Source organism: Crassostrea angulata, chromosome 9 (assembly GCF_025612915.1).
Source record: "Crassostrea angulata isolate pt1a10 chromosome 9, ASM2561291v2, whole genome shotgun sequence".
Classification (NCBI taxonomy): Eukaryota; Metazoa; Mollusca; class Bivalvia; order Ostreida; family Ostreidae; genus Magallana; species Magallana angulata.
The window spans coordinates 5,241,703-5,267,633 of record NC_069119.1 but is presented as its reverse complement, the minus strand read 5'-3'; the positions used below and the strand labels follow the sequence as shown (position 1 = coordinate 5,267,633).

The following is a 25,931-nucleotide window of genomic DNA, read 5'->3' as shown; positions in this document are numbered from 1 at the left end:
CGGATTTCAGTTATCTTATTTTGAGTATGGTTTAAATATTTTGAAAGAGTAAAAATTGGTCATAACGTTTTTAGATATAAAAGAACAAATACAACGATTATTTAATATACAGATCTATATCCAGTAAATTTCAGTGGAAAATATTCTTATCTTTTTTTCTGAATAGCGAAGATACACAAAAAGTGTAACAATGTTATGCAATCAAAAATATATTATTCTTCGGAATTTGCACACTTTGGTTATTGCTCTTCTCTTATTAAGATTTTTTTTACTACCAATGTTATGGAAGGTGCAATGGTTTAAAAGTTTTTGAGTTGACTTCAGATTCAATTGACTCGATAAAATCGCCCCAAAACCCTATATGATTTTTCAAAAGCAACGTGTTTTCCTGAAAGCATTCAGTACTTGCTAGTAAGAATAGTCTTTACAAAAGACCCATTTCCTCAGGACTGTTAAAAATGAAAAGACAGTCCAAAAACATGGTTAATTTTGAAAAGAAATATTCCAGAATAAAATAAAAAATGTTGACTCATGGAGACCAAAATAGTTTCTTATCATGTATATTTTCTAATTTATTTTTTCAAAGCTAAGTTGAGAGAACCGAGCAGGATTTCGCTTGTTTGTTTTCCGGCAATGTGTACCTAATGACCTTTTCCAGATCTGTCTTCTTATCAAATGGCTGGGGTCATTTTGGTTTATCCTTCTATATTGTGTACTTAACATTGCGAATTTTTGTAAATTTTTTAGGGACATACTGGTATTCTCTCAATCTCTGTCCCAATTGTACTCGGATAACCTATTCAAATAATCAGGACTTTAAGCGACCAACAGTCGATTTGAATTTGTAATCATTATCTCAAACTTTATATAGTTAATATTAATGTTAAAAACGTGTTTTAAAATAAACAATACTCAAGAAGATGTCGACAAAGGAACCAAGTACTAGTAGTGAATAATTAGTAGGAAAATGTGAAAATTATTGGTGTTCTGTGTAAACAGAATTTGGTTCAAACTTTCAAACTTTAGATTAACGTTATGCATCATATTTTTGAAAATTATTTGTTTAGCTATAAACTATTATTTAGTAAAGAAATATTTTATTTATTATCACTTTAAAATTTAATTGTTTTCTATATCTTAAATTAGAGCTCTTTTTAAAAGAAGATTTAAATAGCTTAAAAATGGCCATCGCCATCAAGCATTTTTAAAAACACAAAATAATAATGTTATTAACACATACAAATTTTGATATATTTGCAGAATATTTGAAGCAACGGGTAGATTTAAAATGAAACAGAGGAATTTGGAAATAGAGGATTATATATAGATTGAGCCTAAAATGGCCCCCTTAAATTAATATTCTAATTTTACTGAAATTCTTGGTTTTATTTGTACAGATTTACATTTGAAGTTTTTTTCATAACTTTTATTTAGATTTAAGTGCCCAAAACTTAAAATATGACATAATAAATTTTACCTTTTCCCACCATTTTCGCATTTTAAACGTAGAACGGTTTGTTTCAAGCCCTTTTCTCCTCAAGAAAATAGTGAGTGATTGCTTGAAAAACAAAATATTTTCACTAAAGATGTATCTCTCCAGTACTTATAAGTGACAACAAGCTTGTTCTTGGTCAAAGAGTCGTTCTTAATTTCCCATTCGAAAAAAAGATAAGAAAAATGTCAATTTTTGGCTGAATTATGAAAAAGCGTCATTTCGGACGTCATATACTACCAGTGAGTGCATATCAATCAAATATATAGGTGAAAACATATTTTATGTCAACTCTTCTAAAAAAATAATACAAATAAATGTGACTGAAACACTTTAAAAATGGAGAATTACAGGGGCCAAATTTGACTTATATCATATATAGTTCTTTTTCGTTACTTGTTTCCCTTTTGTAGCGACATAATGTAGATCGTTCTGTGTGTATCTATGTGTGTTTTTTTTATATCATTTTGCATATTTTGTGTTTGTACAATATAATTTTAAGTATAATTTAAGTCAACTAATTTACATGCAATAGAACAAAATTTGAAAATACATAAAATCTAAAACTTTTTACCATTGACCTCAAATGATTTTAATACCGACAATATAAGTATTTAAGACAATTAATACAGTAGTTTATTGTTTCTAATAGTAATTTTTTTTTATATCTAATTGAAAATTAGACGATTTATAAGCTTGGTTGATAATATTCGGAGTACATGGATATTAAATTTAAACTTTGGTTTCTAAATAGTTTATTAATATACATTTAATTGTTTCCAATCTTACAAGCGTTCCATTGATTTTAATAATTTCTACATTTAAAAAAAAACCTTGGCAATGTAGAATGTAGAAGAGTGATTTATCAAAAAACATTTCGAGGTCAGTAGCATGATAAGTAATTAGTTATTTGAAAGTAATTAATGGCACTACGTACAAAAGTAAGGTTTAAATGTACAATCGGTACTAGTTTTTATTATTGCATAAGAGGAATGTCTGTGCCTTTTGAACAATAGTAATCCTTTAAAACATTAATTTACGCAATTTTAAAAACTTTAAATATCAATCAACTGGTCAGCAAAATAAAAATCAGTGTTCTGTATGGTGACAGTTACAGGTAGTGACTTACAAATTAATAATGCTTATAAATGTGGGGGTAACAGAATCCCACCTAAAAAGTCAAACATAGTCACTTTATCGAAAAAAATGTCCTAATATTAGTGTTTAATTTTTCTTCGTTTTTTTTTCACTTCTAGAAGTAATAAAAAATAAAATACAGCTTTAGTTTGTGTAAAAGCAAATGTTGGTTAAAGTTCTGAGTGTTTACATGTATCCACAAAAAAGACAAAATTCGCCAGGCAAATTATCTTTATTTCTCTATCAAACAAGATCATGCTAAAGAATCTGTTCCATTGAATTTCACAGCAGGAAATCTTATCCGTTTATGACACAATGAAGCATTAAAAATGAATATTTCCAATTACATATATACAAGTATTTACATCTTAATGAATAAGAAAAAAATATGTCGAAGATGATGGCCGAGCAATAGTCCAGAAGTCGATTACTCGTCGATATACCTAACAAAAAATGAATAATAATACAATCTACGCAATATTTGGTGACCTCAGCAAAAATCATAGTAAACTCTCTTTAACTTACAAAGTAATATTTCATTATATTTCATATTTTTGGCCTTCCACCCCCTAATATGTACAAGAGTTCCTTTATTGTTAACAACAAAGTTCAACAAGTACACTGTATCTATTAGTTTGTCTTTTACGTGAACTGATTACCTTCCTTTTTGTCTTCCAAGTTTATCCAATGTTATCAATGAGGTCATGTCTGGCAAGCTGTAAACCCTTTCTGTGATACTTTTTGCTATTATCGAAGTGTTTAAAAATAGATATTTTTCTCCGCATATAGCTTGACCTGTCACAAATCTTCGCGTACATATCTTATTTTCTAGGAACGATATGAAAGGGTTATTATGCAAAATATTTGTTCTACGAAGAGCAAATGATCGAAGATTTAATGGTTATCAGAATTGAACTGTTATTTAGGTGTACATGCATAAAGCTTCCAGACATCAGTTTCAGCAATACTAATGACCATATAATAACTCAGAGGAAAGTTTTGATGCAATTATTATTATCATTGTCAAATGTTAACATTGTTTTCAATGAAAAGTCCCCTGTGCTTATGTTTACCAATTCTTAAAATCATAATTAAACTCTGATTAACCAAACATTACTACATGTACTTTAAAATAATCAAATTTTGATTTTTGTTTATCCTCTTAAAAATTAAAATCTGTGCTTACCGTATTTTTTTTAAATAGGATGTATGCACCTGTACTTATGGAAAGTAAGTATAATTTTAATCTTTAATTTTTACATGGATTTGCTCGTAGAAATTGTTTTGTAGTTTTAATACAGCCACAAGATAATATATGTCTGCTCAATTACAATACATATTTTCTAAAGAATGGGATGTCCAAATCCCTGGTCATGTTTCATAATAATATAAAAGATACAGCAATTCGGTTATCTTCTGTCACCATGAATCTGTCAATCATCACTTTTTATTAACTTAAATTCATTGTAGATCCGTTACCTTGCAGAGTTTATTTTGATATTTCAGGTAATCGACAGGTAAGGCCCCCACCTGTAACACCTTTACACCAACTCACCTGATAAAACTCCAATCTAGGTCATGCCGTCGTCTTTGCACTTTATTTTGGATCAACCATTCTCTTCGTGATCAATAGGGATTATCAGTACATTACAAAATCGTTTCTAGAAAACAGCTCAGCAAAATGTGCAAAAGATATGTCTACATAAATATATACATAGTTATCGTTATTTAATTAATGAAAATCATTGAACAGTTGTTAGGGTGTCTTTGGATTTTAACTCTTTTAATCAAACAAGATAATGATAAGAATTGATAAATCTTCGGTTTTAAGGAAGCTAGGTGGTCAACAAAGGAGCCATCAGATCTGCCTTAAAACTGCGTCATATCATATTTTTGGCCATAAACTATTATCTTATAAAGAAAATATTCAAATATTTCCGCTCTAAAAGCATATTCATACAGAACTCTTCATCTGAAGGAAGTAAATAAAGCCTAAAAGTGATCAGAACCATTGATCCCTCTTAAAGAAATGCTGTTTGGTGTGGATGTACATTATAATTTATTTTTTAGTATTCCAAAAATCTTGGCAAAAATATGGCTGATAATAGAGAGTAATCCTTAGATAGGAAACAATTTAGAAAAACTAAATTTTATTAAGAATAATAAAGATATATATGAGTAAAAAAATGAAATTAATCTACATGTATTGAAACAATACAATGTTAGCGAAATGCCATGCTGTAAATTTTGACTTTACCGGGTGGCAGTAAATACAAAAGGATGACTGCACTTAGCGCCGGGTTTTGGGCCCTTTTCAGTCGCTTCTGTTGCGTTTATTTCTTAACCTTATATCACTTTTGTTAAATTTTTTAAAGAGTCTAGGCAATGTCCACATCAACTAGGACTGTGATACAATAAGCTCATTCTATATATTTCTCTTAACAACTTTCGAAAAAAGGGAGAATTTTCGCTTATCTGGCCTTGATTAAACATAAAATTGATATTAATATGCATGAGAGGTCACTCTTTCACCATAACCCTATCCATTCTATATGGTACAAGTATGCTATTTACAATGGCTTAAACAATAAGACCACTCCCATGTAATCACAGAAGGCTTTAAATCAAAGCTTGACAAATTAACGTGTTCGAAAACATTGTCCTTGTTAGCACATAACATTCTAGCTTACACGTCACGTGATAGAATTTTGTATTCACAAAGTTACCTGAAGTGAGAAATCCTTTACAACATAAGACACGATTTACAACAGAATGGTTCCTTATCCCTTAAGTACATTGTAATACAACTTATATACGATGTTTGTGTATTAACAAGCTGAAGTATAAAACTCAAAATGTTGAAGATTGTTGAAAATGTTTGTATAATACCCTTTAAAAACAAAATACATCAAAATTAAAACGGAACATACTAGCACTTGTATAATAGAAAAGAGCAGGATTGATCTTGACAGATCATATTTTAGGCAGTTTAACTATCAGATGTACCTAAAAAAATCTTTAATTCGGCTATTAACTACATGTGTCATAAAGTAAAGAAAAAAATCCATGCATTTTACCGCCAAGATTCTGGTATTTTCTTATATTTGTGTATAGAGCTCTACTCCTAGATAGACCAATACATTCTAAAAATGGCCACGATTATCGAACCCTTTCAACATGATATCATAGAAATTACAGCGTATAAAAGGATGACGATTAACTCCAGTTCTAGTATATATGTATCAAGATCTTCCATTTTTTTTTCTCTCATTATTTTGTACCAAATTGACTGTATCCTTTCTTAACAACGCTTATTTGATAAGATTGAATACAGTGAAATTTTAAAGCATCTCTTAATAGATATTTTTATAATAGGTATTCAACTACCTTTTGAAATTGGTGCATTTTATAAAAAAATTTCAAATAAAAAAAAAAAAAAAAAAAAAAAAAAAAATTATCGAAAAGTTCATCTTAGATTTTAAACAATTTATAACACAGATTTGATTTCCATAAAAAAGAAGAAAAAAAAATATATGAGAAAATATTCAAACTTTAAATCTAAAATATTTAGAATTTTTCTTTACCACATAAAAGTTTATAGCTTCAAAGAGAAATGGTACTTGGCGAGAACTGGTCCCACATCAGTACATAGCTTTAAAGATCATTTCTAAAATTCTAAAGATATATCTGACGGTTAATTTGTGGACTATCCAGCCTCCTTAATAATACAACTGCTAACATTTTTTAGTTCTTTATGAAAGAAAACTAAACAAAACACCTAATAAACGGGTTGGATCTATGTTTTGAGATAATGCATCATTAATCTTATGTTTATGAATTTTAAAGATACGAAAGGAGAAAAAAACAAAGGTTATGTAGATCCATGTCCCGTAGATATGGACATGTATATTAACAGATTTAAATCCACGTGATTTAACATATCGTAGTATCAGCTGTGAATTGCGCTGTAGTTACAATAAAGCGACGCAGTTCTTTCCGAAGGTGTCGTGTGAATGTAATGGGATCAAATGGTAGAATCATTGGCGAATGTTAGAATATCAATTCAAAGTTATATAACGAAGGAAAATATTCTTATCTTTTTTGTATAGCGAAGATAAACAAAAGTGTTAAATTGTTATGCAATTTTAAATATATTTTTCTCTGTAATTTGAGCACTTTGGTGCAACGGTCTTTTACTTAAAGATGTTTTGTTACACATTTTATTTGTGTACGTAGTTCTCTTTCACACGTTAGAAGTGTCCAAAATGATAATCGTTTTAACTCGTTTCTTCGTCTTATCCACATTCAACTTAAATTACATAATCTATATGATGTAGATAATTTTTGAAAATATCTAATAAACAACAATCAATTAAATATCCCTTTCCAGAATGAGACGGATTGAACGGGTACATTACTCTTACAGTTTAATGATATTAGCAAAGGCAAAAGGTCACTGTCATTTATGTAATATATTCATTCTGTGCTTGCATGTTTTTTTTACTTTGTAAATTTATTCTGTTCATAGTACCTATAGATATATTAACTGCTACTGTTTTCCCCCGTTGCTGCTGTTTACAACTGTTTGGTGTTTACAGCTGTGTTTGGTGTTTACAGCTGTGTTTGGTGTTTGCTGCTGTGTTTGTGATTACAGATGTGATTGGTGTTTACAGCAGTGTTTGGTGTTACTGCTTTGTTTGGTGTTTACAGCTGTGATTTCTGTTTACAGATTTGATTGGTGTTTACAGCTGTCACTGATGTTTGAATGATTGGTTTTCTGTCCTTTTTACAGACACATGTCTGGTGTCGTGAATTTAGCAGTTGTTGATTAATTGCTAACATGTAGAAGCTATTGTTGCTGAGTTTTAATTTTTGGTAGCTGTTTGAATGGTTGTTATTTGAACCAATTCAAAATATTTTCATTGCATGATTGATTATTTAACTTTTTATTTGATTGCTTGAATAAATAATATGTTTTCAATAAAACATTACTTTCAGTTTTTGAATAGTTATATATTTTTAAAATATATTTTAATGGCTGATTTGGAAATATATTTAGACCATTTTGGCTTGTCATAGAGTGGATAGAAATGATTTTGTTGTTTATTTGATTGATTGAAAGACTGATTGATTGAAGATTGACTAATTGATTGATTTGCTCTTTATTAAAGTTAATTCTGCGGTTACTTTCTCCCTTGATTTGAATTTAAGTTGTTGTATTATTGTTTGATATATATTCTTTATTTTAATTCGTTGTTTGATTGGGTGATATAATCTTATGTTTCGTTGTTTGATTGGTTGATACATTTTCTGCAATTTATGTTCATTGTTAAAATTCGTTGTTTGACTGGTTGACATTTTCTCTACATTTTATATTCGTTGTTTAAGTTCGTTGTTTAACTGTTTGAAATATTCTCTTCATTTTATGTTCATTGTTTAAGTTCGTTATTTGATTGGTTGATACATTTTCTTAAGTTTATGTTTATTGTTTTAGTTTGTTGTTTGATTGGTTGATACATTCTCTACATTTCAAATTCGCTGTTTGATTGGTTGTTTGATAAGTTGATACATTTTCTACAGTTTAAATTCGCTGTTTGATTGGTTGATACATTCTCTGCATTTTAAGTTTGTTGTTTGATTGGTTGATACATTCTCTATATTTCAAATTCGCTGTTTGATTGGTTGTTATAATCTCTTCATTTTATGTTCGTTGTTGTAATGTTCGTTGTTTGATTGGTTGATACATTTTCTACATTTTATGTTCGTTGTTTAAGTTCGTTGTTTGATTGATTGATTGATCATCTACATTTGAATTTCCCTGTTTGATTGGTTGTTCGATGAGTTGATACATTCTCTACATTTTAAGTTTTTTGTTTGATTGGTTGATATATTTTCTATATTTTAGAGTTCATTGTACCGGTCAGTTATTTCTTTGACATGTCAATTAATATAAAATATTCAGTTTTTGAATTAATCACTTAAACAACAATTTTGAATGTAAAAATATATCAACCAATTATCCAACGATCTTGAAACGAGATAAACAAACATGATTACTAAACGGGAATTTGTACAACGAACTTTAATTGTAGAAAATGTATCAACTAATTAAACAACCAACTTGGACAACAAACTTAAAATGTAGAAATATATCAACCAATCAAACAACCAATTTAACAGCGAACTTAGAATGTAGAGAATATATCAAGCAATTATACAACGAACTTTTAAACATTTTAAGATCCTTAATTCAATTGTAATCAGAATTTTAAGGGGTTTAAAAAGATACTGAATATTTAGATGCAAACAAAATAAAATCGTTGTTTGATGGGTGAATATATTCTCTACATTTTGAGTTGGTTTTTTAATTGGTTGGTCTTTTTTTTCTTTCTTAAATTAATATTTGATACTCTATATTGTTGATAATACGGTTATTGTTTATGTCGATTTCTATCTATCTATCTATCTATCTATCTATCTATCTATCTATCTATCTATCTATCTATCTATCTATCTATCTATCTATCTACATGACTCTCTCTCTCTCTCTTTATCTATCTATCCATCAATCAATCTATCTTTTATCCATTATTTCTATCTATCAATCTATATTCATATATCCATTCTTTCTGTCTGTTGAACTTTCTACCACGTCTTTATTTATATATCAATATGTCTGTCTATCTGTCTGTCTTACCACGTCTGTATAACTATTTATTTATATATCAATATGTCTGTCTATCTGTCTGTCTTACCACGTCTGTATAACTATTTATTTATATATCAATATGTCTGTCTATCTTACCACGTCTGTATAACTATTTATTTATATACCAATATGTCTGTCTATCTGTCTGTCATACCACGTCTGTATAACTATTTATTTATATATCAATATGTCTGTCTATCTGTCTGTCTTACCACGTCTGTATATCTATTTATTTTTATACCAATATGTCTGTCTATCTGTCTGTCATACCACGTCTGTATAACTATTTATTTATATACCAATATGTCTGTCTATCTGTCTGTCATACCACGTCTGTATAACTATTTATTTATATACCAATATGTCTGTCTGTCTGTCTTACCACGTCTGTATAACTATTTATTTATATATCAATATGTCTGTCTATTTGTCTGTCTTACCACGTCTGTATAACTATTTATTTATATACCAATATGTCTGTCTATCTGTCTGTCTTACCACGTCTGTATAACTATTTATTTATATACCAATATGTCTGTCTATCTGTCTGTCATACCACGTCTGTATAACTATTTATTTATATACCAATATGTCTGTCTGTCTGTCTTACCACGTCTGTATAACTATTTATTTATATACCAATATGTCTGTCTATCTGTCTGTCATACCACGTCTGTATAACTATTTATTTATATACCAATATGTCTGTCTGTCTGTCTTACCACGTCTGTATAACTATTTATTTATATATCAATATGTCTGTCTATTTGTCTGTCTTACCACGTCTGTATAACTATTTATTTATATACCAATATGTCTGTCTATCTGTCTGTCTTACCACGTCTGTATAACTATTTATTTATATACCAATATGTCTGTCTATCTGTCTGTCTTACCACGTCTGTATAACTATTTATTTATATACCAATATGTCTGTCTATCTGTCTGTCATACCACGTCTGTATAACTATTTATCTATATACCACTATGTCTGTCTATCTGTCTGTCTTACCACGTCTGTATAACTATTTATTTATATACCAATATGCCTGTCTATCTGTCTGTCATACCACGTCTGTATAACTATTTATTTATATACCAATATGTCTGTCTATCTGTCTGTCATACCACGTCTGTATAACTATTTATTTATATACCAATATGTCTGTCTATCTGTCTGTCTTACCACGTCTGTATAACTATTTATCTATATACCACTATGTCTGTCTATCTGTCTGTCTTACCACGTCTGTATAACTATTTATTTATATACCAATATGCCTGTCTATCTGTCTGTCATACCACGTCTGTATAACTATTTATTTATATACCAATATGTCTGTCTATCTGTCTGTCATACCACGTCTGTATAACTATTTATTTATATACCAATATGTCTGTCTATCTGTCTGTCTTACCACGTCTGTATAACTATTTATTTATATACCAATATGTCTGTCTATCTGTCTGTCATACCACGTCTGTATAACTATTTATTTATATACCAATATGCCTGTCTATCTGTCTGTCATACCACGTCTGTATAACTATTTATTTATATACCAATATGCCTGTCTATCTGTCTGTCATACCACGTCTGTATAACTATTTATTTATATACCAATATGTCTGTCTATCTGTCTGTCATACCACGTCTGTATAACTATTTATTTTTATACCAATATGCCTGTCTATCTGTCTGTCATACCACGTCTGTATAACTATTTATTTTTATACCAATATGTCTGTCTATCTGTCTGTCATACAACGTCTGTATAACTATTTATTTATATACCAATATGTCTGTCTATCTGTCTGTCATACCACGTCTGTATAACTATTTATTTATATACCAATATGCCTGTCTATCTGTCTGTCATACCACGTCTGTATAACTATTTATTTATATACCAATATGTCTGTCTATCTGTCTGTCATACCACGTCTGTATAACTATTTATTTATATACCAATATGTCTGTCTATCTGTCTGTCTTACCACGTCTGTATAACTATTTATTTATATACCAATATGTCTGTCTATCTGTCTGTCATACCACGTCTGTATAACTATTTATTTATATACCAATATGTCTGTCTATCTGTCTGTCATACCACGTCTGTATAACTATTTATTTATATACCAATATGCCTGTCTATCTGTCTGTCTTACCACGTCTGTATAACTATTTATTTATATACCAATATGTCTGTCTATCTGTCTGTCTTACCACGTCTGTATAACTATTTATTTATATACCAATATGTCTGTCTATCTGTCTGTCATACCACGTCTGTATAACTATTTATTTATATACCAATATGTCTGTCTATCTGTCTGTCATACCACGTCTGTATAACTATTTATTTATATACCAATATGCCTGTCTATCTGTCTGTCATACCACGTCTGTATAACTATGTATTTATATACCAATATGTCTGTCTATATGTCTGTCATACCACGTCTGTATATCTATTTATTTATATACCAATATGTCTGTCTATCTGTCAGTCTTACCACGTCTGTATAACTATTTATTTATATACCAATATGTCTGTCTATCTGTCTGTCTTACCACGTCTGTATAACTATTTATTTATATACCAATATGTCTGTCTATCTGTCTGTCTTACCACGTCTGTATAACTATTTATTTATATACCAATATGTCTGTCTATCTGTCTGTCTTACCACGTCTGTATAACTATTTATTTTTACCCATTTATCCATAATGATTCTTTCTGTCTGTCAAGTTTTTCTATCGTATCTGTTTATCTATAAAAGGGGAATTTGCCCCGCAGTGTGCTTGTGAAACAAGCTTTATCAATCAGAAATAGTTTGGTTGATGTTCCATTTAATATACACATTATTTTACCACCTTAGTATCGATTTCATATCTGCTATGCTACACAGCTATTGGTATGCTTAAAATTCTGCTTACAAAACGCAGTTTAATTTTATCTGATGATCAAAACGTAGATATATATACTAGTATATAAATAATTTGCTTAGAGTAAATGTGGTAATATTTGTAGATATTGATTTAAGAATTCGTTTTGTGATTAATTTGTAATAAATATAAAGGTTGATAAGTCCCCTCTCTCTCTCTCTCTCTCTCTCTCTCTCTCTCTCTCTCTCTCTCTCTCTCTCTTAAAGTAGATAAATAGGATAAATTCTATTATTTTAACAAAACGAAAAATAAAAAATATATTTCAAATACTTAAAGACCTGTCGAAAGTTTATTTTCACTAAAATGTACAAACGAAAACACACACCCCCATCCCCCTAAAAAATCCAATCTAATAAAAAAAAGAATGAAAAAGGATTGGTTTGAACATATTTTATTGCATGCATATATACAATACAAAGGGTTCGAACACAAGTTCTTGCAACTTACTAGGTTCTCACCCTAAAACAAGTTATTTGCGATTGTCATAAAAATGTTACATAAATATATATCGGGAAAAAATGGTAAAGCACAAAATAGCATTCTTATATAAATCTGCGATAATTGGGAATGAACTTCTGCACAGCAGTGAAAATTCTAACATTAGTTTTATAATCTAGGTTGTCATTACCCCATAGTAAAGTAAAATTAAAAAGGAAAACTTAAACAAAATTAATCTTTAAAAAATGAGACTTTCTGTAAACGGTAATAAAATTGGTTTTTATTTTACATAGTAATTGGTCATTAGAAGTCAATGAAAATAAAATGTTTCTATATCAAATATATTCAATTCATTAGAACTTTCGTAACAGAGTTACAAAACGGCTATTTTGAGATGTACCCGATTCACATATTAACAGTGAGGAATAACAGGGGGTACACACTCAAAATCCAAATCCGCGATCAAATCCATTAATCACCCCGCGACATAACGGTGATATCAAAATCTTTTCAACCCCTGTGTGTTACCAAAAGCAGGCTCTCAATGAAATCTCGGACGGACGGGTATTGGGGAGAGATAAACGTTTTGTTATGATTTTGGTAAAAGTCACGTGATTGAGAGGGTCTTTATATACTGTTAAATTTCTCAGAGAGGGACAGATTTCGTAAGAACTCTGATATTTTTCGACCCCAAAAAGAGCGAAAGAAAAAAAACGGGTTTTTCAATTTCTTTTCAAGATTTGGTCTCTGCTTCAAATCCAAAGAGGAGTGATTGTTTTTTCGAGTCATGAATTTAGGGGCCCTAGCCTGGGCTATAGTGTTAGGTGCCGCCATCAACCAAATAGATGCAAGGTAGGAATTATTTTACTGTGCATTTAACTTTTTATATTTTTTCTTCATTTTCGCAGGAAAGTTTGCATGACATTCAAAATTTAGAAAACTGTATATGTGTTTTATATTGATATCAGAAAAAAGAGAAATTAATCAAAAAAAAAAATAAAGAAAAGAGAAGAAAACCCCAGAAAGGACAAAATACTTGTACTTGCATTGATTTTGCGATGAAAACGATAGATTAATTTTACATAAGTTGTTCATTAAAACAATTTTAATGTTTCTTACATAAAGAAAAAATAAGATGATCTGCATCGCTGAATTGTTTTGTCAATTTTTTAAAAGGAGTTGCGCATTTAAGGTTTTCAGATCTAAAACACATGTTTCATTTTGAGTTGCCATAGTAGAATGGAAAGATATTTAGAATGAATAAAAAAATCTTTCAAAAAGGATAAAGTGAATACAACATGTACAATATATATGGTCTAAGAATTTCCAACAATAGAACTTGCTTAGAACCCGCAAAGTCGTCACGTGACTCAAATTAAGGCAACGAACTAGGACTGAAAAAATATATAAACTCATTAATAATGATTTCTTTTCTTTTTTTAAACACCTGATCCCAAATCCCTTTTAGTTCTAGTTGCATGCATTTTCAATCTCTTTTATTGTTCTGTAGAATCGTCGCCCATCTCTTTTATATCTATTGGGTTGTATTCTAGAGATGCAGTATATAGTTTTGATCGTAGGATACCGGTGACCACGCAATGATTGATTTGAGATGATTTGCTTTTGATATAATAAATCTAAAGGATTTCACCCAAAAAATTGAATATTGATTTGTCGTTCGTATCTTGGTAGATTTTAAAATATATATAAGAATTTTGAAACATTATGTTTTGTCTTAAAAGCTACATCTTTGCAAGTCAGAGATTTACAGTCTTTCAAAACCTTGTTGGAGGGAAGTAGGTCGTTAATCTTTTGCCTGCAAAGATTCAAGTTTTTTTTTAATAGAAAGAGTTAACGGTTTATTCATATTTCAGACTTTTTGTGGAAATAAAAAGAATAAAAGATTTAGATTACAGTTCAAAATTGACGCATTTACTTGAATGATTATACTTTTTTTAAATATCTATTGCTAAGTTTTAAATACACGTGTATGCTGGAGAAATTTTTTTGAATATCAATCAATTAATCAAAAATCAGTCAATAGTGATGAAAGTTCCAGAACGAAAACGGAAAATTTGCCCTATACATACAGTGTTTAAGCCCTGTGAGCTGTAATTTTCATTGTCATTTAGTGATACACTACTTTAAAATGATTAAAACTATCCCGGTGTGTCTGTAATTCATTTTTTACGGGTAGTGCTATATTTAAAGACTGTTCGCAGCAAAATTACATTATTGTGGTTAAAATTATTAATTATTGTACAAAATTTGTTTGTTGTATATTTCATTTAAAAAAATCTGATAAAATACAACGTATAAAACGTTACATAATTAATGTAAATGTCTGCACGGATCACTGATCATGTGACATGTTTAATAACGTATAGCGCAAGCCATGTGCTTGTTTTAGAAAAAAAAACCTATCAGTATATATCCACATCCATTGTTTATTACTACGCTATTTTCTAAGGGAAAATATCTATATATGCTACTGCATAAAAGATAACGAATTCCAATTTCAATTCAAGTGGCTATATTAGATAATTTCTACATTGTTCATAGATGTCTTCTTTTACTGACGCAGGTTATGTACCTTTTCTGCAATGTTGTTACGTTCATTGCCGCATGAACCCCAAAGAAAGAATTTTAATGTGCATCGTATTTCAATTTTCAAAATGAAATGTCGAACCCTCTACACACAAAAAATGAATTCATTATGGTATGATTTGCACAAAAACTAATTAAACTTAAATAAATTCATATTTCGTTATAACGCAGAATTCAAACTGTTTCTGACGGTGAATTTACGTCCAGTCTCCATTACATGAACAGAATACGTGTTTAGAATGTCAAAGAAAGATCTATTAATTGGTCTCTAGAACTCCCGTAATAATGGATCTGGAAAAAAAGGAACTATCTGATAAATAATGACGTATAAAGAAAAGTCCGATGAAACCGCGAGCATTTACATAAACATTCTAATTATCGTGTTAGATTATGGACTTATAAATATTTCTTTAAAGAAAGTCATATTATCAAACACACATTTTCAATGAAAGAGAGAACAGACACATTTCTAAACTTTAAACATATACACGATTGTGCATATATAGCTGATTTTTTTGGTCTACAACCGCTTTCATTTAAATTTCCATTCTAAATCATTTTTTAAAACATATCTCTTATCGTACTTTGTTCCTAAAAACTATAGCATAGTATTATAATTCCTTTAACTATTTTCTTGTATATTTCTTATTACAGGGCAGGACGACACAAGAGACAGTGTAAGTATTTTTATCATAACAAATTTAAATCAAGTTACGATTTTTTAATTTTATTATTCATACATTTGTCATGTTGTAAATTTTGAATTTGTCATTTTGTAAATTTTGAATTTACTGGGTGAGTGTAAATACAAAATTTACAACATAACAAAAATTTTGTATTTACACCCACCCAGTTAATTCAAAATTAATAACATGACACATTTATCAGCGAGACTGAACTTTTGATAGCTTGTACAATGTCATACGTGCACGGTTATACTTTAGATCTTCTTTATTTTTATAGTTGATGGTGGCTTCGGAGGAGGAGGATCGAATCCATTTGGACCCGGAAGTAAGCAATTTTAATACCGGTCCAATTACTGGAAACAGGAAGTTTTTACTCTGACTTCCGGTCTATTACTAGTAAATGATACAAATGCATTCCACGAGGTCGATGATATTTTCGTCTTTTGGACAATTTATCCACTTATAGGATTTACATTTCAAACGCAAAAATAAAAAAAAGCATCTTATTACTTCGGCAAAATGCACCCTTGAATGAATAGCGTAGGTAGTTATTTTAAAACCCGCCTCTGAAAAATGTAAGACACGCCTCCGGCCTCTAGCAGCTATAGTTGGCCCTTTTGCCAAATGTCCCCATTTATTAGAATATGTTTAAAATTGTTGAACGAAAGATTGTATTGCAACACCCCCCCCCCCCCACACACACACACAAAGAAACAGCAATTAAAAACAAAAACCGAGTGGATTAAAGTTATAGGGTCTAAAATCTACTTACTTTGAACATATCCTTTTTATTCTATGTAAATCATGTGCCAAGAAGTTTGGAAAACATTTAAACAGTAATGAAGTAAATGACCAATGTTTTTGTCTCAAAAAATAAATCATAAAATCTCTTTACTAGAAAGGAACTACTTGTGCGGCGTTCTTTTTTTTTTTGCGGTATTTCCAAAGTATAGGATTTAAAGATGAAAAAAATATATGAGTTTTTGCTTTATTGGAACCTTGCAATCATCGCTGCATGAAAAACCGTGTCATTGCGTCCTCTTATACCGATAAATCATAAATATATAATTCTTTTTCGCTATAAGTTACATGTACATAACATATATACATGAGTAACCGTTTATTTTCAGTTTTAATTATTTCACTCCAAAAAAAGCTAAAAAAAAAAAAAAAAGTACTTTAAAATCATATTCAGGTCAGGGGTGAGGGTAGAGTGCACAGTGGATTGTGGGACTGTGTATTGGGTATTTAGTATCACCTTATCAGGTGTTATATTTGTTTCTTCGCCTAGACCCTAAGTTTAGAGGACCCTGAGATAAATCACTTGGTATCGATTGTTCCATATTCCACCGTCTAAACACTGTTTGCCGTGTCTCCATAAACATTTTCAATACCCCTCAGAGACCGTCTAATCGCAGCCTTATAGTCGGGAGATTCAAGAATGGACCCGTTATTGTTCGGCGAAAATAAATTGCCTTATAAAATAGGAACATGGATGAATCATTATTTGCTTAGAACGACAGACCAAAATCCCGTTTCAGATATCGCAATACGACCTTTTACAAGAGCTCATTTACTATCTAGACGTATGATATCAATAACATCACAACACAGTGCTTTCTGACATTCAATGCACTTGAATGTAGTTCAAAAAATATCTTTTTGTCCTAGATTTTTTAGATCACCGGCAAAATTGAATTCACAGTTTTACAAAATGCGTGATTTAAGATTTTATCGATGTATTTTTATCTCTAAAGGTTAAGTTTATTTTAGAGGTAATGAAATCTTCTTATCACATGTACCCGTGCGCTATATGATCAAAATTATATCATCGATGCTTGGCGTTTTTTGTTTATTTTAAATTGGTAGCGGGTGTCCCTGATGTCGTTCATCTATTCTGAAAAAAAAAATCAGATGATTTAGATCAACGGATAACTGAACGAACAATTTAACTTGATAATATATGAAATAATCTATTAAAGATAAAGTGAATAGAAAGAAATACGGAAATTGATGCCCGAATCGTTTATGGTACGATCTAATCGTGTACATTGCTACTCCAGCATCCGGTTTAAAAATGGCGGGAAAATATAATTCCTGTCAATTTATTGTCGCTGAGCAGTTCTCTCTCTCTCTCTCTCTCTCTCTCTCTCTCTCTCTCTCTCTCTCAACAGCTTAATACTGCGATGAACAGTTTGGGCGGACTCTGAAATCGAAAACGGAGTAAACTATTTGGCAATCTCGTGCAATGATGAAGAGTAGCCTCTCACAGGTTTCACATGATGGACTTTTATAATCAGTTTGTAAGATTTTTTAATATTCTGCAGCTGTACTGAGGGATCAAGCAGTGAAGTTCCTTAACATTTGGGTTACATTTGTTGTATATTTCATTTTCTCTAATGCGGATCAATTGATTTACCATATTTAACCAAAAGGAAATTATATTTTTGCATGCATTTTAAATAGGTTTGTATCCCATTTGGAATACTACATACCAAACGGGCTATTATTCTCCATTTTGGCAATTGGTCCCAACCTGATAAATACGATTTCTAGATGGGCAAGTTGACCAGTGATAATTATATATTTAAATGCTATACAGTCATTTAATAGATATTGTATAAATATTGGTTTCTGTTTTTTCTTCAGCCTCAGGTGCTTGTAAACCATTAGCCGCTCCGACAGATGGACAAATAAACTGCGGAGATTCTACTATATTTTAGTGAGTACTATATATGTACAGGATTTTTGCACAAGCATGATTGTCACATAATGTATATGTTTACTCTGGCTACAAAGTATCCATGTGTGATATGTACTTTTTTTTCAGTCGGTGTACGGCCCAGTGTAACTCTGGCTATGAATTTGATAATGGCGACACCACCATACAAAAAGACTGTGACCCAATGACAGGGCAGTTTTTTGATGGCCCGGCTTTTCCAAAATGTATACGTAAGTAAATTTTAAAAACAGACCCTTCGTAGATAAATCAGGGGTTTCAAATGTTGACTGCTGATCGAATCAGTGCTGATTAGTCCAAAAATTGCTCCAACAACCCTGAAGATATATATGGTGATTTAATTTCTTTTAGCAGAACTTAAGATAGTTATATATGATACAATAAAAGTAACAAGTATATACAGTACTAGGTAATTGTAATGAAATAAATGATTCAGAAGTTGCACAAATGAGTGTATGCATGAATTCATCTTTTTTCAGTAACATGGGAACAGTCTATAAAATGAACATTGTGTGTATATATATTATTTATGACCTTGCTTTCATTTGTTATGATTTCAGCCACCTGTAGCCCAGCCTGTCAAAATGGAGGGACCTGTGTTCAGCCCAATGTCTGCTCCTGTGCTCCGGGCTGGAGGGGGACGTTTTGTGAAAGTCGTAAGTACTCGATCGCAAAGCCGTCTTATTATTTAGATCACCACTGAGAATTATTTTGCTTGATGTAAAAAGGAAGATTTGCTAAGTGTTATTATTGAATCAGAGATAGACAACAAAGTTTATATCTAACTGAAACAAATGTGAAAGGGAAAATTTAATGCTCAAAACCGTTAAGGGGTTAAATTCTTTAAGAGAGTTGCATGAAAATAAAGGTAAAAATGGAACACCTATGGATAGTCAGTTAGTGAAAGGAAGCTTTATATGATTCAATTAATTTTTAAGGCAAAACAAACTTGAATGTACTAGATATGTATAAATTTGAATCGCTGAAGTTATGCACCGTGTGATTAAATATTGTCATTAAATGATACATGTACAATACTTTCTTGTGTTCTGTATCAGCTCTGACATGATTTTCCTGTGTTGTTTGTAGCTGATGGGAAGTGTATCAAACCAGCTGACCCCAGCAACGGAGTGGCCACCTGCCAGAGTACACCCACCACGATGCAGTGTTCAATTTCTTGTCAGAGCGGGTTCAAGTTTGAGTACTCACCCCCCTCCGAGTATGTATGCAGGGACGGGACCTGGAGCCCCCAGCCTTCCTTCCCCAGGTGTATTCCAGGTAAAACTTCTCACCTGTACCTAAGTACACATAAAGTGAAATTTCAGGTTAAGAATAAACCTACAAAGATAGGTTTTGCATATACATGATATACTCATATGAATTTGATTGCATGTAGTTCCTAAGTCCGTGGCATTTTTGATAATTTAATAAATAGTACTGTTGATACACAGCTGAGCATGGTTTCATGGAAAATTAACTTTAAAAGTTTCTTTAAAGATTATGTATAAACAGGTTTAATTGTTTACGTGAACTTTAATTTTATGGGTGATAGATACATGTATTGATTACTACTACATAAGAAATTTCTGCCCTTTTCCCACCAGTTCCAAGATTAAATGTATTATGTTTTTGTGTGGTTGTAAGTTTTATAATCTCTCAATGTTTTTTCTTTTTTCACAGCTAGCCAATCAACAGGTAATTGTTTTTCTTTCATTACAATGTTCTTTAATCATCATATCAAAGTAGATTTCAGAAGGAATGGAATGTACGTTATAAATCTAAATGTAAAAATCTTCATTACATATCAGTCAATTGAAGAAGTATCCAAAATACCTAATTTTTTTAATTAAAGTAACTTATAACATAGAAAATGACTTTTACCCGATAATTTATGGTCTAAATATAAGTAATACCTATATATTTCCTCCCTTCTCTGAGCAGTGAGCCCCCCCACTCAGCCAGTACCTTCCTTTGTGAGGGACGCGATGTGTGTGGCCTGGGGCCAGGATCATTACCGAACCTTTGATGGCACAGTGTACGCCTTTCAGGGACAGTGTGAATATGTGTTAGCTAAAGACTGTACCGGCGATTCCTTCCATGTTAACGTGATCAACGACCATAGTTGTACTCAGGCGGCTCCGTGTCATAGGTAACACCCCAAAAATTGAAGATTTGTTTTTTAAAATAAAATGCTCAGCTTATCTGTGTTTAAACAGTGGCATGTTTTTTTTTTCAATTAATAAAAAAAATCACTCCTGCCCGTATACCTTTACTAAATCTACAAACCGACTCTTCAAATTTTCAAAACAAATTCGGAACATTATTCATTTTATGAACAATAGTAAATATATGAGCATGACTTTTCTTTTAAACTCACAGAAGCGTAGACATTTATTTCGGCTCTCACAAAGTGCAGTTCCGTGCTGAGGCATCTGGTGCAAAGGTTTTGTTTGATGGGGCGGAACTATCGGTTCCGGCCAGTCAGAATCAAGTGGAGATCGTCAAAGTCGGCCATTACACCCTGCTTACTCATGCCACACTCGGATTCAAGGTGAAGAAAAAATTAATTAAAACCATATTTTTAAAGATATGAATTTTTTTTTAGCAAGAAACTATAATTTATTTAAGAAAAAATCCATGTTCTGAATGGTTTGCTGTATCTTTATTCATGTACATAGTTTTTCTTCTGAAGGAGATTAACATAGTCTAAAATTGGCCACAATCACCCAGACCTCTGAATTCTCATTAGTAGTATGGTAATGTTATTTTTGTTGTAGGTGCGATGGGACGGGCGCGAGTCTGTCTTTGTTTCCATTAATGCGGATCTGAAGGGAAAGATGTGCGGACTCTGTGGTCTGAACGACGGGGATAAAACCAATGATTTCAAAACTTCCCAGGGTGCAACAGTCACCAACGCTAACATTGCAACTTTCGGCAATTCATGGAAGGAAGGAGGTGAGTACAGTATTTCAGCATTGACAACGACTAGCCGTAAATTCCTGCAAATGACAGACACTGGGGCCATCCAATTTTAAAAAGCTCACTTTTGATCATAGTCTCACTTTTTCACAAAAAATTTCGTATTTTCATTGAAATGTTTAATTGAATTCCTTTGAATAACAGACCAATGGGTCATCACATTTTCAAAAGATAACTTTTTATCTCAGTCCCACTTTTCCATTAATAAACATGTACTCTTTTTGTAAAATTGCGATTGAGATTAAATTTTAAAAAATAGCTGGTCAAATTTATTTGGCTTATATGCATGAATTTAACCTTACAGTGTAGGAAATTCTATTTATCATGAAGGATAATTTTATAACAGAAATAGAACACTTCAGAAATGAAACATTAATTTTATGACTTATTTCTTGATGATCATTATAGTATGTTAGATTGATTTTTGTGTAGCATGTACTGCATGTAGTTTCATTTTGTTGCTCAAAGTTGGAATATCTGAACAAATCTGAAGACTTAAAAATATCATTTGAATACATTACAACAATTGTGATTTTTATTTTTTTCATCAGCTGGCTCTTGTCCAGACAGCGCACAGAAAACGTGCACAGCCGCAGGCAGCACACAAGCACAGAGTGTGTGCAGCCATCTGACCAGTGGGAGTTTCCAGCCGTGTAATTCCGTAAGTACATATGTATAATTCATATTTCATCAGTAGTATTTGAAACCAATTTTTATTCGCAACAACTTGATTTCGCAATTACTTCCGATAAACTGATTCGCAACGACTAATGTTTGCGACCAAGCCTTATCTAGACAAAGATTGTTATGATATAACCATACAGAAGGACTTGTTCGTGATGAGAAATAATTGCAACAACAAGAATCTTGCAAACATCGGATAATTTTTATGCACGCAAATGAAACTTGGTTTTCAGTATCTTGTTTTGTAAGGAGAAATAAGAGTTCAAAAAACCACATCATTATCATTACTGATTTAATAAGGGCAAAAGATACATTGGTTCCACCCTATGGTAAGGAGACCTTAAAAACTATTGAGATAGGATATGGAGTGTTAATTTTGCATCATTAACTTTAAACTTAAGTAAACAGTCAAAGCAAAATGTGGAGAAAATTGATCTTGACAATAGCTTCCTGCTCTAGTGTTTGATTTTTGATTCAAGTTTATTTATTACAAGGTCTCTTTGCATTTGAACTTTAGTATATGGAAAAAACAAAAATAAGGATAGGTATAGAAGAAAACTTCATATAAATATAAAATTGTCATCAAAAAGTTTAAATCCTTTACTAAGTAGTTACTGTGTAATTTTATCTCAATATTTCCGTCATCAGAAAGTTGACCCGACGCCATACCTGGAGGCTTGTAAGCTAGACTGCTGCAGTGGAGGTGATGCTGTTACATGTGGCTGTAAGAGTTTCGAGGCTTACGCCCGCGCCTGTATGGATGCGTCCCCAACACTCCGTGACCTTAGTTGGAGGTCGGACCAGATATGTCGTAAGTTAACTATGCTGGAAACATTGGTATCTTCACGAGCCAATTCCAGTTGACGCTAGTCTATTCTCTGCGCATAAATTATCTATTCCAAGTTGATTATTAAGATGTGATAGTAGAAATGAAAACCATGGGAGAGCCTTCCCAAGAGCTGTATGCTAGACTTAATGCATTTATGTATCACAAAATATCTACTATGCTTTTGACCATGAATAAATGTTATTTACAGGTTTCACCTGACAATGATTTCTATACACGTACACTGATACATACCATAAAGATATGAAATTAATTATCGCAAATAATATAGAAATATCAGTGATAAAAAATAAGAAAGTCTCCAAATCAACAGTGGAGACATTTAGACATTCTCTTACTACAGGCACATTTTCATACTGTATGTAAATTTCTCTTTTTAGCTGCACCAGCTTGTCCGAACAATCTGATTCATAAAGAATGCGGCAACTGTCAATTGAAATGTGGCTCCGGCTCCAATGTGGCGGGGTGTAAGGAGACCACCTGCTTTGATGGGTGTTTCTGTCCCCAAGGTATGGTCCTTAACGAGGGGCGTTGTGTGTACCCTGAGCAGTGTCCATGTCTCCATGGAGACAAGATGCTACCAGCCGGGTCCGTCGTACCCAAAGAATGCAACAAATGGTGAGTTTCAACTGGATACTGAGATAAATTAAAATTTTGAGATGTTGTGTATTGGAGATTTTCTTGACTTCAAGTCTGGGATAAAAACTCTTGCATTTCTATGTGCCTGTTTTGAAACCTTGTACCATTATTTTTATAGCAGTTAGTTTGATCAAATACCAACCAAGTTCATATCCTGGTGAACTTTTTAACATAATGCTGTTTATTACTTATATATACGTTTCAAAAAGACAAACCTTTCACAATTGTTAAAATTACAGAGATTTTATGCTTACAATAATCCAATAATCATGAAAAAGTTCATACAGAAATGAATGTTTTCGCTATTCTATAGGTTCTATAGGTTCATATAAGGAAACGTATTTGCAATTGCAAATGTAAATAATTATATAAACATGATGATATTCCAGTACATGTAAATCTGCCAAATGGGAGTGCACCACCAAGCGTTGCGCTGGAACATGTGCTGCTACTGGAGATCCCCACTACTTGACCTTTGATGGGGTGCGATACAACTTCATGGGCATCTGTAGCTACTACATGGTCCAGGACCCCGAGTTTGACATCATTGCCAACAACATCGCCTGTGGTCACGGCCACGCCTCTTGTACAAAGTCCATCAGCTTCAACTACAATAACCATTTCGTCACGATGGACCACAACCACGTGTTGACGATTGACGGGAACGACATCACACGACTGCCGTACAAGCAAAACGGAATTCAAATCTTCATGGTGTCCTCGTTGTTTATGAAGGTAAAGACGCTTTAGCAAAAAGGGTTTTATTCTCCAATTGGTGATTTGAATGAATATTTTATCTCATTGTTTGCAAAACTTACTGCCCTCTTTTCCTTTATAAAGAAAGTTTGCAAATGAAATACTATTTCTGTTGTATGTAGGCTGTCCTCGGAAATGGTGCCGAAATCCTATGGGATGGAAGAACAAGAGCCTACATCACTATGCCAACGACCTACTTTAACCACACCAAGGGTATGTGTGGTACTTGGGATCACGACCGGACGAATGAATACCTGACGCCACAGGGAACCATCGAACCAAACACCAACCTTTTCGGAAACCACTGGAAACTTCAGAAGACCTGTCGTGACGAACCGGAGAATTTCACCAATCCATGCGACAACAATCCTAAGGGCCAGGAACAAGCCAAGAAGTACTGCGCTTATCTGAAAGGAGACGTCTTCAAGCGTGAGTCATCACCTGTAGTCCTATGTTCATTCATGCATTGCAGACATATAGAAACATTTTTCTCTCTATCTTTTATGCTTTCTCTCTCTTTCTCTATTTTCCTATTTCATTTTTTCATGCTTTCTCCATTTCTCTTACTTGCTATGTTTCTCTTTCTCAATTTTTCTCTCAAATTTCCTCTCTTCCTTGTTTTCTTTGTTTTTCTCAATTTCTCTTCCTACATGTACTTGTATCTCATTTTTTGTTGTCGTTAATTGCCATTTTCATTTGATTTTCTCTCACTTTATCTATTTCTTTTGCTATCTTTCTCCATTTCTCTCTTCATCTCATTACATAATTATATTAAATAATAATTACTGTTTAAATTTCTGATTCTGTTGACAGCGTGCCATACATTAGTGGACTATACCGACATATATGACAACTGTATGTTTGACATGTGTGCCTGCACTGATAACCTCAAGGACTGTCTCTGTCCTATGCTTTCCCAGTATGCCAAGGACTGTGCCGCCCAAGGCATCAGCCTACAATGGCGGTCCAACATTACAGAGTGTCGTAAGTTTATTCTATGCAACCTTTAACCTGAAATCAAAGGCCCTTTAATAAAATGTTTGGGGGCTACATTAAGGTGCAACTGTAGACCTTGTCTATGAATTTGTTTACTTTTTCATTTTTGGTAACTGCATGTAAAGGCTGCATATTGGGAAATATGTTTTAAAGTTTATTTTACTCTAAGTTGTTACATGTAACATGTAATACATGTACCAGATATTCCCTATTCATGATTGTACACATTAAACTGGTTAAGGCCTTTTATCTCCAGAACATAGTTTGA

At 32.0% G+C, this 25,931-nt stretch overlaps 1 protein-coding gene across 2 annotated transcripts in view; it reads left to right on the top strand.

Annotated features, from left to right (window-relative positions):
- Nucleotides 1-13,392: 13,392 nt before the first annotated feature.
- Nucleotides 13,393-25,931, top strand: part of LOC128164012 (mucin-5AC-like) — a 70,903-nt gene continuing 58,364 nt past the window's right edge. The window contains exons 1-17 of one of the 2 annotated variants that reach the window (XM_052827721.1): nt 13,393-13,581; nt 15,991-16,013; nt 16,300-16,347; nt 18,672-18,744; nt 18,853-18,974; nt 19,323-19,418; nt 19,852-20,040; nt 20,443-20,457; nt 20,704-20,911; nt 21,142-21,313; nt 21,540-21,717; nt 22,293-22,402; nt 23,074-23,236; nt 23,653-23,890; nt 24,301-24,646; nt 24,790-25,096; nt 25,481-25,651. In XM_052827721.1, the coding sequence (XP_052683681.1) occupies nt 13,517-13,581; nt 15,991-16,013; nt 16,300-16,347; nt 18,672-18,744; nt 18,853-18,974; nt 19,323-19,418; nt 19,852-20,040; nt 20,443-20,457; nt 20,704-20,911; nt 21,142-21,313; nt 21,540-21,717; nt 22,293-22,402; nt 23,074-23,236; nt 23,653-23,890; nt 24,301-24,646; nt 24,790-25,096; nt 25,481-25,651 (2,524 nt within the window). In that variant the 5' untranslated portion in view covers nt 13,393-13,516. The remainder of the gene's footprint in view (nt 13,582-15,990; nt 16,014-16,299; nt 16,348-18,671; nt 18,745-18,852; nt 18,975-19,322; nt 19,419-19,851; nt 20,041-20,442; nt 20,458-20,703; nt 20,912-21,141; nt 21,314-21,539; nt 21,718-22,292; nt 22,403-23,073; nt 23,237-23,652; nt 23,891-24,300; nt 24,647-24,789; nt 25,097-25,480; nt 25,652-25,931) is intronic. The other variant, XM_052827720.1, reaches the window with a different exon arrangement.